We start from the raw sequence: 13,090 nt of genomic DNA, 5'->3' as shown, positions 1-13,090 counted from the left end.
TTTCCATTCACAGTTCCAGGCAATTCACTGTGTGATATGCCTGTGGTCAGAGAGGAACAAATTAAGAAACACAGTAAAAGAACTGAAAAAGAACACCATGGCTTAACGACCATATTAAAAGAAGCAGTGAAAGATAAAAAGACTTCCTTTAAAAAGTGGAAGTCAAATCCTAGTGAGGCAAATAGAAAGGAGCATAAACAGTGCCAAATTAAGTGCAAGAGTGTAATAAGAAAAGCCAAAGAGGAGTTTGAAGAACGGCTAGCCAAAAACTCCAAAGGTAATAACAAAATGTTTTTTAAGTACATCAGAAACAGGAAGCCTGCTGAACAACCAATAGGGCCCCTTGAAGATCGAGATACGAAAGGAGCGCTTAAAGATGATAAAGTCATTGCGGAGAAACTAAATGGATTCTTTGCTTCAGTCTTCACGGCTGAGGATCTTAGGGAGATTCCCAAACCAGAGCCGGCTTTTGTAGGTGACAAATCTGAGGAACTGTCACAGACTGAGGTGTAACTAGAGGAGGTTTTGGAATTAATTGATAAACTCAACATTAACAAGTCTCCGGGACGAGATGGCATTCACCCAAGAGTTCTGAAAGAACTCAAATGTAAAGTTGCGGAACTATTAATGAAGATTTGTAACCTGTCCTTTAAATCGGCTTCAGTACCCAATGACTGGAAGGTAGCTAATATAACGCCAATATTTTAAAAGGGCTCTAGAGGTGATCCTAGCAATTACAGATGAGTAAGTCTAACGTCGGTACCGGGCAAATTAGTCGAAACAATAGTTAAGAATAAAATTGTCAGACACATAGAAAAACATAAACTGTTGAGCAATAGTCAACATGATTTCTGTAAAGGAAAATCGTGTCTTACTAATTTATTAGAGTTCTTTGAAAGGGTCAACAAACATGTGGATAGGGGGGTCCAGTGGATATAGTATACTTAGATTTCCAGAAAGCCTTTGACAAGGTCCCTCACCAAAGGCTGTTATGTAAATTAAGCTGTCATGGTATAAAAGGGAAGGTCCTTTCATGGATTGAGAACTGGTTAAAAGACAGGGAACAAAGGGTAGGAATTAATGGTAACTTCTCAGAATGGAGAGGGGTAACTAGTGGTGTTCCCCAAGGGTCAGTCCTAGGACCAGTCCTATTCAATTTATTCATAAATGATCTGGAGAAAGGAGTAAACAGTGAGGTGGCAAAGTTTGCAGATGATGCTAAACTGCTCAAGATAGTTAAGACCAAAGCAGACTGCGAAGAACTTCAAAAAGATCTCACAAAACTAAGTGATTGGGCAACAAAATGGCAAATGAAATTTAATGCGGATAAATGTAAAGTAATGCACATTGGAAAAAATAACCCCAACTATACATACAATATGATGGAGGCTAATTTAGCTACAACTAGTCAGAAAAAGATCTTGGAGTCATCGTGGACAGTTCTCTGAAGATGTCCACGCAGTGGGCAGAGGCGGTCAGAGGCATTGCAAAAGAGCAAACAGGATGTTAGGAATCATTGAAAAGGGGATAGAGAATAACACTGAGAATAGATTATTGCCCTTATATAAATCCATGTTACGCCCACATCTTGAATACTGTGTACAGATGTGGTCTCCTCACCTCAAAAAAGATATACTGGCACCAGAAAAGGTTCAGAAAAGGGCAACTAAAATGATTAGAGGTTTGGAGAGGGTCCCATATGAGGAAAGATTAAAGAGGCTAGGACTCTTCATCTTGGAAAAGAGGAGACTAAGGGGAGATATGATAGAGGTATATAAAATCATGAGTGATGTGGAGAAAGTGGATAAGGAAAAGTTATTTACTTATTCCCATAATACAAGAACTAGTGGTCACCAAATTAAATTAATAGGCAGTAGGTTTAAAACAAATAAAAGGAAGTTCTTCCTCACGCAGCGCACAGTCAACTTGTGGAACTCCTTACCTGAGGAGGTTGTGAAGGCTAGGACTATAACAACGTTTAAAAGAGAACTAGATATATTCATGGTGGTTAAGTCCATAAATGGCTATTAGCCACGATGGGTAAGGAAGGGTGTCCCTAGCCTCTGTCTGTTTATCAGAGGATGGGGGTGGATGGCAGGAGAGAGATCACTTGATCATTGCCTGTTAGGTTCACTCCTTCTGGGGCACCTGGCATTGGCCACTGTCGGTAGACAGATACTGGGCTAGATGGACCTTTGGTCTGACCTGGTACGGCCATTCTTATGTTCTTATGAACTGTTACAAGTTCCTAGGTTACCAGGGCAGGATCTACCAGGGACTGGAACTCCTTCTAACTGAGATGCCTCTGTGACCCTCTAGATGTCCATCACAAGGTACATTTGGAGCTGCTGAGATAAGGAAGCATCCCCTATCCCCTAGGGCTGAACTCTCTGTGGGGACATTTGCCAGCCTGTAGCTGGAAGCCTGGTACTGATCACAAAATTGTACATTAACAAAGATAATGGCAATATTGGAAAAGTCTCTAAACGTCATTATCTGTCTGTCCCCTCTAGGCAGTGACCAGAGCCAGTGCAGGAGAGTGGTCTATTTATGCCACAGGAGCACAGCCCTCTGCTTCCAGAAGATCCTGGTTATTTATAGTAAGTCCTGCCAGTTCTATTCAAACAGGCAATGCAAAGGAAGCAAAGCCAGCTGTTAAGCAGGGCTGCCCCTCCCTTAGGGGTTGCAGTTGTTGATTGGCTGCACTCATTTTTAAGGGAGAAATCAAACAAGAAATCCCTGATGCAGAACCCTGAGCCTTTGGAGCAATCCACTCAGCTGCATCCTAAAGCCTTATCCGGGGACCATATATCAATATTCAGAGGGTGAGGGTAGCACATCCATTGGCATGAGATCATAGGTATGTGTACAAGGATGATCACTTTGTTAGCAATCCTGTAGGCCAGTGGTTCTCAAGCTAGGGCCACTGCTTGTTCAGGGAAAGCCCCTGGTGGGCTGGGCCGCTTTGTTTACCTGTCATGTCCTCAGGTTCGGCGGATCCCAGCTCCCACTGGCTGCTGTTCACTACTCCAGGCCAATGGGAGCTGCAGGAAGCAGCATGGGCTGAGGGATATGCTGGCCACCCTTCCTTACAGATGGGAGCTGAGGCACAGAAAGACTAAGGAGCAGATTTTTAACGGTACTTGGGCACCTCACTCCTATTGAAATCAATGGGAGTTAGAAATCTAAACACTCAGCCCTAAGTGACATGTCCAGACTTGCACAGGAGGCTTGTGGCAGAGCTGGGAATTGAATCAAGGGTTTGAGCTAGGGTCCTAACCAGTGGATGGATTAGTCTTCCTCTCCTCCAGCACAGATCCCTCACTTTAGTTACCAGTCCCTGCATTTCTCAAAACCCTCATTATAAAACCTGCAGGCCCCACAGTCCCGCTGCTTACAAGTTATTCTTTGTGGAGCCAGGCAGCAGGAGGGCACAGTCGCTTATAACTGTTCAAAAATTACAAAGTTTAATTATTACAAGAAAACAGAGTGCAATGAGTGTACGTAATGTATTATATTCAGTCATGCCGATCACTGCAGTGATAGGGACCAACCGAGAATGAGTCCACAAACTTCCAATGATTTTCATTGACATTAATGGAAGTTAGGAGCCTACATATCATTGTTTATCTAGGCTTTACAATCTAAATAGACAAAGTAGATACAGGGTAGGTGTGATGGGGCATCTGCCCCACACTGGCAAATAAAGGGTTAACATGGAGTCTGAGGGCCCAACTAGCCTATTCAGTGCCACCTGGAAGAGAAATAGCTAATTAAGGATTAGACCCAGCTGGGGAGAACCAGACTGGGTGGGCCTGTAAGGGAAGGCCTGCAGGGCCAAGGGTGAGACTGCAGCAGGGAGCTTATACCCTGTGACAGGCCCTGAAAGGAGAAGGGGTCTAGGCAGCTGCCAGAGAAGCTAGGAGTCACTTGGAGAAAGTTCTTAGCACAGACAAGCTGCGTGGAGAGCTGAAACTGCAGGGAGAGAGGGCTGGTGAGTACAGCTCCATGACAGACACCTGCAAGCAGGTGAAGGTGGGAAGTAGTCCAGGGAGCCAGTGAGGGTTCATAAGAAATAGACCCTAGCTGCTTCTCAGAAGAATCCTGGATAGGAACTCCCAGGAAAACATTCTCCTACACTCCCCCACCCCCCATGGGAGAGCTGACGTAAGCTATGGGACAGGCCACAAGGACCAGTGAGCCCAGACAGGGGCTGAAGGCCTGCTAAGTGGTCACTGCGTCTCGGGGTTTTTGTTTGAACTTCTTTTAGTTAAGGGGCCTGTGCTGAAAGGCGACCTGGCTGGAGGGCTGGAACATGGAAGATACTGACTGGAGTAGAACTGAACCAGCAATGAGTAGGGAGTGCTAGAACCAAAGACCTGGCCATGCCCTCACCTGACACCAGGAGGTGCTGTGTCAGTGACTGGCAGTGGATTACAGCAGGAAAGCCATGTGGTGGTGGCACATGTCATGTTAGCTCCAGGGTGGTCAGGGTTTTGTTTTGTTTTCCTTTGTGGGGGGAAGTGGGCTTTCATTGGGAGGGGATTGTTAACTGGAAAGTTAAGAGCCAGGAGAGTAGAGCGAAGCAGGGGAGAAAAGGGAGGTGAGAGAGGTCTGAGGGGCAGGTGTGGAGTGAGGCTGAGGTGAAGAGACTGGAATGGGGGTGGGAGGAGGTTCATGTAAACAGCCAATTGTGCATGGCAGAGAAAATCTGTTAAAAACTGAAGAATGTGTTTTCTGTATCTGCAGGTCCCTGTGTGACCTGCTTTCTGCAGCTGTTCTGCTGCCTTGTGTACTCATCCCAAACTCAAGACACAAATCTTTATTCCATGCTGTCACGGACTCACAGATCATGCCCACTCTTGGCCCTGTGCAGTCCGTGGGTGGGGTGCCCCTTTCAATGAGACAGCCCTTCTTGAGGGTCTACTCTCTCTCAGGAATTAGGACCCTCAACCTCCTGGAGCTGCACCTTTCTGAGCCTTAGCACGTTTGTCTCTTGCCGTGGGTCCCCTTAGGGAGTCCACTCGTTCTGGACCTCCGGGGCCTCCACTCCCCAAAAGGGATGATGTAACCTTGTTCTCTAGACTGGAGTGACTCTCAGCCAGCCTAAAACAGAGTTTATTGAGCATTGAACACAGCACAGGAAACTCTCAGGGCCTCAGGCCCAGCCTCCGTCAGCACAGAACATTCCAGTCTCCCCTGCATCCAGGTGGGCTCTGCCTGCTCTTCTTCTCTAGCTCAGAGCCCTCCTTGCTTCCCAGCTGGGCATCTGATGTCACCGGCCGCAAGCCCCGCCTCAGTCCATTTTCTTTGCTCCAGGTAAACAGGGTCACCTGGGCCTACTCTCCCCTCTTCTTTCCTCTGGCCCTCTCTGGCTGGAACCAGCTGGTTAGGTCACCAGGGTCCTCTCTTCACAGCCCATTGTCCTCCCACTGGCGAGAACCGGCTGTGGCTCATGAGCTGGACCTCTGGGTCACCAAGTTGCCAGGTCACCAGTTGCTGAGGTATCTGTCCTCCAGGCCATTGGCTGGGGTCCCAAGTTCCCTCTCTGGTCCTCTGTAACAACAAACTCCCTCTCCCTTCACCTCGTTAAACCAGTAACACCCAGGGAAACTGAGTCTCATCCCCTCTGCATGCAAACCATTGGAAAAACATGGAAAAAACAAGAAAATCCCCCACTTTGTCACACACGCCATCGGTACCTTATGACAGCAGGATAAGGTCAAAATCCACCTTCCATTCTAGCCTCCCTCTACCTCATTTATCAGTTGCTCAGAACTTCCTCAAATACCTTTCTTTAGGGCTGAAATTTCCATACTTGAACTCTCACCAGAGGTGAATTTCTGAAACTCCTTTGAGGGCCTGATATTTTCCATGCTTCTTCTCAACTGAGTGGTCACAAACAACAAGTAGAGTGGGGGTGGGCAAACTATGGGCTGGATCTGGCCCACCAGCCATTTTAATCTGTCCCTTGAGCTCCTTCTGGGGAGCAGGGTATGGGGCTTGCCCCGCTCTGGTGCTCCAGCTGGGGAGAGCGTTTGAGGATGCTCTATGTGGATCACAGAAGCAGCGGCATGGCCCCACTCCTGTTTCTATGTGTAGGGGCAGCCAGGGGGCTCTGCTCTGCATGCTGCCCCTGACCAAGTGCCACCCCTGCATCTCCCGTTGGTTGGGAACCACAGCCAATGGGCGCTTCAGAGGCAGTGCCTGCAGGCGGGACAGCATGCAGAGCCACCTGGCCATGCCTCCATGTAGGAGCCGGACAAGGGACATGCTGCTGCTTCCAGGAGCTGCTTGAGGTAAACACTGCCCGGAGCCTGCACTCCTGAGACTCCCCCCTGCCCCAGCCCTGATCCCCCTCTCACCCTCCAAACTCCTCGATCCCAGCCTGGAGCACCCTCGTGCGCCCCAAACCTCTCATCCCCAGCCCTCACTTCCCCACACCCCAAACCCCTGCCCTGCTCCCTCTTATGCCCTCCGAACTCTGTCCCAGCCTGGCTCTCCCTCCTGCACCCCACAGCCCTCATCCCTAGCCCCACCCCAGAGCCTGCAACCCGAGCTGGAGCCTGCACCCCTTCCTGCACCCCAACCCCTTGCTCCAGCGCTGATTCCCCTCCTGCCCTCCAAACCCCTCGGTCCCAGCCCAGAGCACTGTCCTACACCCCAAACTACTCATCCCCAGCCCTCTCCCCCCACCCCCTCGAGCCCACATCCCCAGCCGGAGCCTTCACCATCCTCCACCCCAGCATGAAGTCCCCTCCCACACCCTGAACTCATTTCTGGTCCCACCCTGGATCCCACACCCCCAGCCAGAGCTCTCACCCCCTCCTGCACCCCAACCCCAATTTTGTGAGCATTCATGGCCCACCGTACAATTTCTATTTCCAGATGTGGCCCTTGGGCCAAAAAGTTTGTCCATTCCTGAAGTTGAGCACTTAGCACAAAGGGGAGGTAATCTGGTGTAGGTGCTAATGCAACATGAGGGCTAGCCTGTGATTTTAGGCTACATGTCTGTGCAAGGTAGGAAGGAGGAGTAAATGCTGATTTACAGCAGCTGAGGATCTGGCCTACAATTTAAATTGGCTTGGTAATATGTGTGTCTGTCTGTCTGTCCGTCCCCCTTTTTGAGAGCCCAAGAGGAAAAGAGAGTACAGCACCGCAGAATAGTCCTCATGGTGCTGCTCCTCATAGGATTTAACTGGGTGAATGGCTCACTAATATCCTGCTTCAGCAACTTCATGTCCCTAGCTACTGACACCTCCACAGACAGGGTGCGTAAAAGCCAGCACCTTCTATTGCTTTAACTGTCCCCAGGGAAGAGATTGCGTCACTTGGTAGCTTGGTGGTCTCTTTGAGGGGTTGAGGAAGGGGCTAGAGTACTTTGGAAAGAGGAAAGATCTGTGCTTTGCAATCTGTTGTGTAGCCAGATGGCGAGTAAAACTTTATTTAGCAACTGGGGGTAGATCCTTTGCAGAAGAAATTGAAGTAATAACGGTATCCTTTGTTATAGCTGCTTGCTTCCTTTCTGAAACACAGGACTGCTGTCCGGTCGCAGTCACACGCCTGCTTTGCACAGGTGGAGTTATTTGTATTCCCTGCAGGAACAAAAGCATTTATCACTCTACAACTCTCGTGCGGTAGCTAAAAGGCAAGGAACCCACTCAGAGGCCAGGCGCCGAGCAGCTTGTTCCTTCTCTGACCTTCACCACTCCAGATGCATGGATGAGGTGTAGCAAAAGAGGAACGAGGCAGCCCTGTTGCTGTAACACTGCCAGGAATGTTGCGACACTGCAGTTGGCATGACAGCAGCTGGGAACACTGCAGTGGTGCCATTGGCACTGGATTTGCTGCTTCGTTGCCAGCTTAGGTGCCTTTCCAAATCAGCAGAGTGCAGCTGATTCTCCCCTGCCTCATGTAGCCCACTGGTGAGTGTGTTACAGGCTCCTGCTCTGTACCAATCCCCAGAGGCTATGTGTTGTTACTGCCCCAGCTGCAGAGCTTTAGCAGCTCATGCATCTCACTCAGGAGGTCTCCAGCTCAGTTCCCAGTGTGTTGGCCAAGATGGCAGCTCTGATGGTAGCAGTCACGCCCACTTGGGCTTTATGGGTATAAAATGCTAGAAAATCAGAATGGCAACATTTTATAAAATGTATTTCATAGGTGTAAATACAGTGACCGATGAGGCCCAGTGGCTCTGGCACTGCAGCACTGGAACGGAAAGGCACTGCCGATCCATCACAGCTGCCTGCCCTGGAACTGGCAGTCAGTCAGTCACAGCTCAGAGGTCCTTAACAGTCGTCCTTTCCACTTGCTCTGCAAGATGTCACCCTAATTGCCTTGGAGGTTGTGAGAAGAAGTAGGTGAGGAGGAACCAGAAGGACCTGAAGTACTGTCCTCTCTCCCAAAGCTAGCTATCCTGTAGATGCTATTTTTTTCCCCAAAAAAACCCCTCTGACCATTTCTGGTTAGGACACATTTGTTCCAATGTCATTGTAAAAGGTTCAAGCAAGAGAACAAGGTCCCAGGTAAATCACCAGAGTATCCGTGGCCATTTTAGCCATGCAGAAAATGCTACTCACAGCACATAACGTCTTCGTCGATGATGGAGTATTGATAATAATCAAAAAATGGGTGACAGCTCTGGTTGGTTAACTCCTTATAGCAGCAATCATGGGCATGACAGCACCTTCAGGAAGACAGAAACACAGGAGTAGGGTGGAAAATGTGACTAGGTGAAGTAACGGCCAACGTCACCACTACTAGAGGGGAGAGTGTGAGTGAGCTTCCCAAGGAACAGAGTTTGGGCTTGGTTTGGAAAAACACCCAGGAGCTCACATGTTTATCCCAAGTGATGTTCTTAGCGCTGCTCCGTGCCTCAAATCCAACTCCTGTCCAAAGCTGGGTGAAACTTTTTGAACAAAACTTTTTTTTCAGCAAAAAATGCAGATGTGGGTTGACTGGAGCATTTTTGTGAATTTGTGTTGAATTTGCTGGATAGTTTTGGTTGGGGGTGGAGTCTTCAAAACTATTTAGGAAAAATTGCAACATTTCACTTCAAAATGAACTGTTCTCATTTTTGATTCATAACTGTTTTAAAATGTCCTTCCATTTTAATTTAAAAAACCCTAACATGCCAAAAATCAAATCTAAACAAAACATTTAGTTCAACCTAAAACAACTTTTTGATTTGCCAAAACATTAAAGTTTGTTCTGGAGGTGGTTGGTTGGTTTGTGGCGGGAGACTGAAACGAAAAATCCTTTAGATTGAAAACTCCCTGGGGCAGGGCCTGTCTCTGTTCTGTGTATGTACAGCTCCTAGCACAAAAGAGCCTATCCCGAACCAGGACCCCATGTGGTATAATACAAATAAATACTACACCTCTACCCTGATGTAACGCTGTCCTCGGGGGCCAAAAAATCTTACTGCATTATAGGTGAAACCGTGTTATATCGAACTTGTTTTAATCTGCCTGAGTGCGCAGCCCTGCCCCTCCAGAGCGCTGCTTTACTGTGTTATATCCGAATTTGTGTTATATCGGGTCGCGTTATATCGAGGTAGAGGTGTATTACTACTAATCACACAGTTCTACTGGCCCTTTTAAGATTCTGGGGATGAATCACCCCAGCGTGCCTTGACTACAGAGGAGTTTTCATTCTCACATAAGCTGGAGAGTTGAGGCGCTCAGCCCCAGAGTGCTAAAGGGCTTAGTGCCGTTACAATCCTAGGATTTAGTTGCCCAGCTAACTAAATCAATGCATTGCTAAAATCAGTATTGATACTAGTAATAATATTAATGGCTGCTAGTACTGATACCAGCAGCATTGACATGAACCAAAGCTTACCAGTCTGTCTTATCCAGAGGCTGCCCTCTCCCACCCAGTCCACAGTGGCATCCATACCCATTGTAGGAAATGAGGGCACTTTTCCCAGTAATTCTCCGGATCATGAATTTGAAATTGAGGAGGCTGCTGTGGATCATGGTCAAAACTGCAAAAGAGCAGAAAGGGCTTTTCAGGACTTTCCAAGGAGATGTTTTGCTTTCAAGGAGAATCATTTCTCTGATCCCTCATCTAACGTACGGAGAGAGGTCAAAATCACTGAGTATTTAGTGACTAAGTGAGGATTGTACTGCTGCTGCTTGCACATTAGCTATAACCCAGCACAGGGAGGAAGGGTAGTCTAGGGGTCAAACCACTGCCAGGGAATCAGGTAGGGTGACCAGATAGCAAGTGTGAAAAATCGGGATGGGGGTGGGCAGGTAATAGGAGCCCATATTTAAAAAAAAAAAGCCCTGAATATCAGGACTGGCCCTATAAAATCAGGACATCTGGTCACCCTAGAATCAGGAGATATAGGTTCAATTCCTGCTCTGCTACAGATTCCATGTGTGACCTTGAGCAAGTCACTTAGGGCTGAATGTGCAAAAGAAGATAGGTGCCCAAACCCCAGTTCCACGACCACTGTAATGCACAAAACTCCTGCTGAAATCCTGTAGGTGCCTAAAGTGTCTGTCTTTGTATTTATTTATTTATTTATTTTGGTTTGGGGGTTTTCTTATTTTTGCAGTACAAGTTCCCTCAGCTCCTGTGTTTGTCTCTGAGCATGTACACTGCTGCTTCCCCGGGGAGTCTAGATGCTTATCTCCCGCCTAAGCCCCAGAGCGATTCACAAACCAGGGGCATTCAGCCACCTCATTGGCACAGGGGCCTGATCTAGTAGGGATGCTCAGAGGTCTCCTCCTAGATCAGGCCTCTTGGGCAAGTTCATACAAAATAGGGGGAGGGAGCAGGGCACAGGATGACAACAATGTCCCTTGAACTTTTAGCCCAGTGGCAGGGGCGGCTCTAGGCATTTTGCTGCCCCAAGCACAGCAGGCAGGCTGCCTTCAACGGCTTGCCTGCGGGAGGTCCAAGGTCCCGCAAATTCAGCGGCAGCCTGCGGGAGATCCGCCGAAGCTGTGGGACCAGCAGACCCTCTGAAGCCGCGGCACCAGCAGACCCTCTGCAGGCAAGCCGCCGAAGGCAGCCTGCCTGCCGCCCTCGCAGCGACTGGCAGAGCGCCCCCTGTGGCTTGCCACCCCAAGCACGCGCTTGGCGTGCTGGTGCCTGGAGCCGCCCCAGCCCAGTGGTTAGGGTGCTCACCTCGGATATGAGAGACCTTGGTTCAAGTCCCCCCCTGCCTGAGGGGGAGAAGGGATTTGAACAGGGAGTTCTCTAACCATTGGGCTATGGCATATTCTGATGTGGGGAAATCCCTCAATCTCTTCTGTTGAATCTGTTACACTGTGGATAACTAGAGTCAATGGTGCATGGGGGATCCTGGTCTCCCACATTCTGGGTGAATGCCCTTATCCCTGTGAGCGAGGTGGAGCTTAGCACACACCCCCTGGTCGGCACCTCCCATTGGCTACCTTAGTTGGCTCCCTGCTGATCATGCTGGGTTTGTGGTTTGGGGTCACAGGCGCCCATCTCTCCCCACTCATTGCAGAAGAGCGTAGGAGCCTAACTCAGGCTTTGTGTATTGCAGTGGTTTCTCCCAGGTACCTAACGCCTCTCGTGCATTCAAACCTTAATCTCTCTGTGTCGGTTCCCTGTCTGTATTAGGGTAGTCATAGCTCTTTCCTTCCTCACGTGGGTTCTGGGAGGATAAAGATTTGGATGCCAGTGTAAGAGAGGCTATATAAGTAGGTCATCTGCCCTGGCGCTGTTTTTTGCCTGTCACTGAAATAGTCTCATGATCTCAACCAGGCCAGTCGAGGCAGCTTGGAAGCTAACTGCAGCTGTGACTCAAACTGATTCCCATAGGTATATCGGGGGGCTGAGCTGTGAACAGATGGGTTTGTTTTGAGGGGCTGTGATGCCCTGTGCTGCACACAGTACAAACAAGCTAGCCCCATCTGCCACGACACAGTTCCAAGGCATCTGATGACGATGTGACCCTCTCCTAGCAAAAAGGAGCATCTATAGTGATAGGCACCAGTGTGGAGGGGAAGAGGAAAGCGTAATGATAGACCACGTCCTGGAAGGTGGCACTGACCCTTAACCCCAGCAGAGAGGCTCAGCAGTATTGTTTCTTCTGCAATTCTTTATAAAGATGGGCCAGAACCTCTGTTCTGAACAGCCCTGCATTGTGAGCAGATTTTGTAAGCCTAATGCAGAGCTACAGTTCACTAATGGGCCCAACCCAGGACTAACTTCAAAATATGATCTCACAGCTTGTGGCTTGAGCCGCTCTGTAGCTTCTTGGCAAGATGGTGGCCACTTTGCTGAGGGATGCCAGTTGGCCTGCCCTCGGGGGATGGGGGTATGGGGTTTCTGGTACTCACTGCTGGCTGCCAGTATTGCCATTAGGAAGAGTTTCCACATGTCCGTGCAGAACCTGAGGAAGAAATAGACTCAGGGGTCATGTCTGGAGCCAAGTGAAATGTTTCGTGTTTCAGATGAGGAGCTTATTTAAAAAAATAATAATACCATTGGGGGTAATGAACTATTTGAAAGTTAGAGAAAAGTATTGATTGAACAAAAAATTGAGGGAAAAAGGGAGCTAGAATTTTTGGAAATGTAGCTGGATTGACTAATTATTTTGGGGTTTTTTTATTTGACCCAAAATGATGACTTTTTTTTTCCAGTTTGCTAGCCCAAATGGGGGGGAGGGGGAATCAATTATTCACTCAGCTCTAATCATGTCACAGGTACGGCCCAATGTCCAGTGGCAGCTCCAGAACAACCCACTGTCTGCAAACCAAAGGCATTGCATGGGTTCCTGGAATAATTCCAGACCAAGACCTCAAACACACCCAGTAACGGAGGGAGTGTGAGCATGCCCCTCGTTACCCAGAGGTGGTGTCCTTTCCTTTATACAGACCTGATGCCTGAGGGATGAATCTCCCATAGCCCCTGCTGCAGCCAGAAAGCTACCTGACATAAGGGGATCCTTAGCTGATGCATCAGCTGGCTGTAACTGGGATGATTCAGAGCATCCTTGGAGTTCATTAGTTCTTTCCCCCTCCACCCTGGAATTCACTGTGATTGTGATGCTTGGAGTGTTCACACAGCTTAGGGTCCATGTGTGGAACTCGCTGCTACTGGA

At 48.6% G+C, this 13,090-nt stretch overlaps 1 protein-coding gene across 1 annotated transcript; it reads right to left on the bottom strand.

Moving 5' to 3' along the window:
* Nucleotides 1-7,446: 7,446 nt before the first annotated feature.
* LOC115636918 (group IIF secretory phospholipase A2-like) lies at nt 7,447-12,378 on the bottom strand. Its single transcript, XM_030537636.1, has 4 exons — nt 12,327-12,378; nt 9,844-9,988; nt 8,580-8,686; nt 7,447-7,595 (listed from the first exon to the last, which is right to left on the bottom strand). Exons 1-4 carry the CDS (start codon nt 12,364-12,366, stop codon nt 7,447-7,449), a joined length of 441 nt encoding a protein of 146 aa, XP_030393496.1. The 5' UTR covers nt 12,367-12,378.
* Between the last annotated feature and the right edge of the window lie 712 nt (nt 12,379-13,090).

The sequence above is a fragment of the Gopherus evgoodei genome, chromosome 18, assembly GCF_007399415.2.
Source record: "Gopherus evgoodei ecotype Sinaloan lineage chromosome 18, rGopEvg1_v1.p, whole genome shotgun sequence".
Lineage (NCBI taxonomy): Eukaryota > Metazoa > Chordata > Testudines > Testudinidae > Gopherus > Gopherus evgoodei.
This window is presented reverse-complemented; position numbering and strand designations above follow the sequence as displayed.

What these genes read in the sequence shown, in the direction of transcription:
- LOC115636918 (XM_030537636.1), bottom strand. Translation starts at nt 12,366, where the DNA reads ATGTGGAAACTCTTCCTAATGGCAATACTGGCAGCCAGCA. An exon ending in CCTCTGGATAAGACAGACTG is followed by an intron (nt 8,687 to 9,843) that starts GTAAGCTTTGGT and finishes GTCTTCCTGAAG; the next exon opens with GTGCTGTCATGCCCATGATT. An exon ending in CGACGAAGACGTTATGTGCT is followed by an intron (nt 7,596 to 8,579) that starts GTGAGTAGCATT and finishes TTGTTCCTGCAG; the next exon opens with GGAATACAAATAACTCCACC.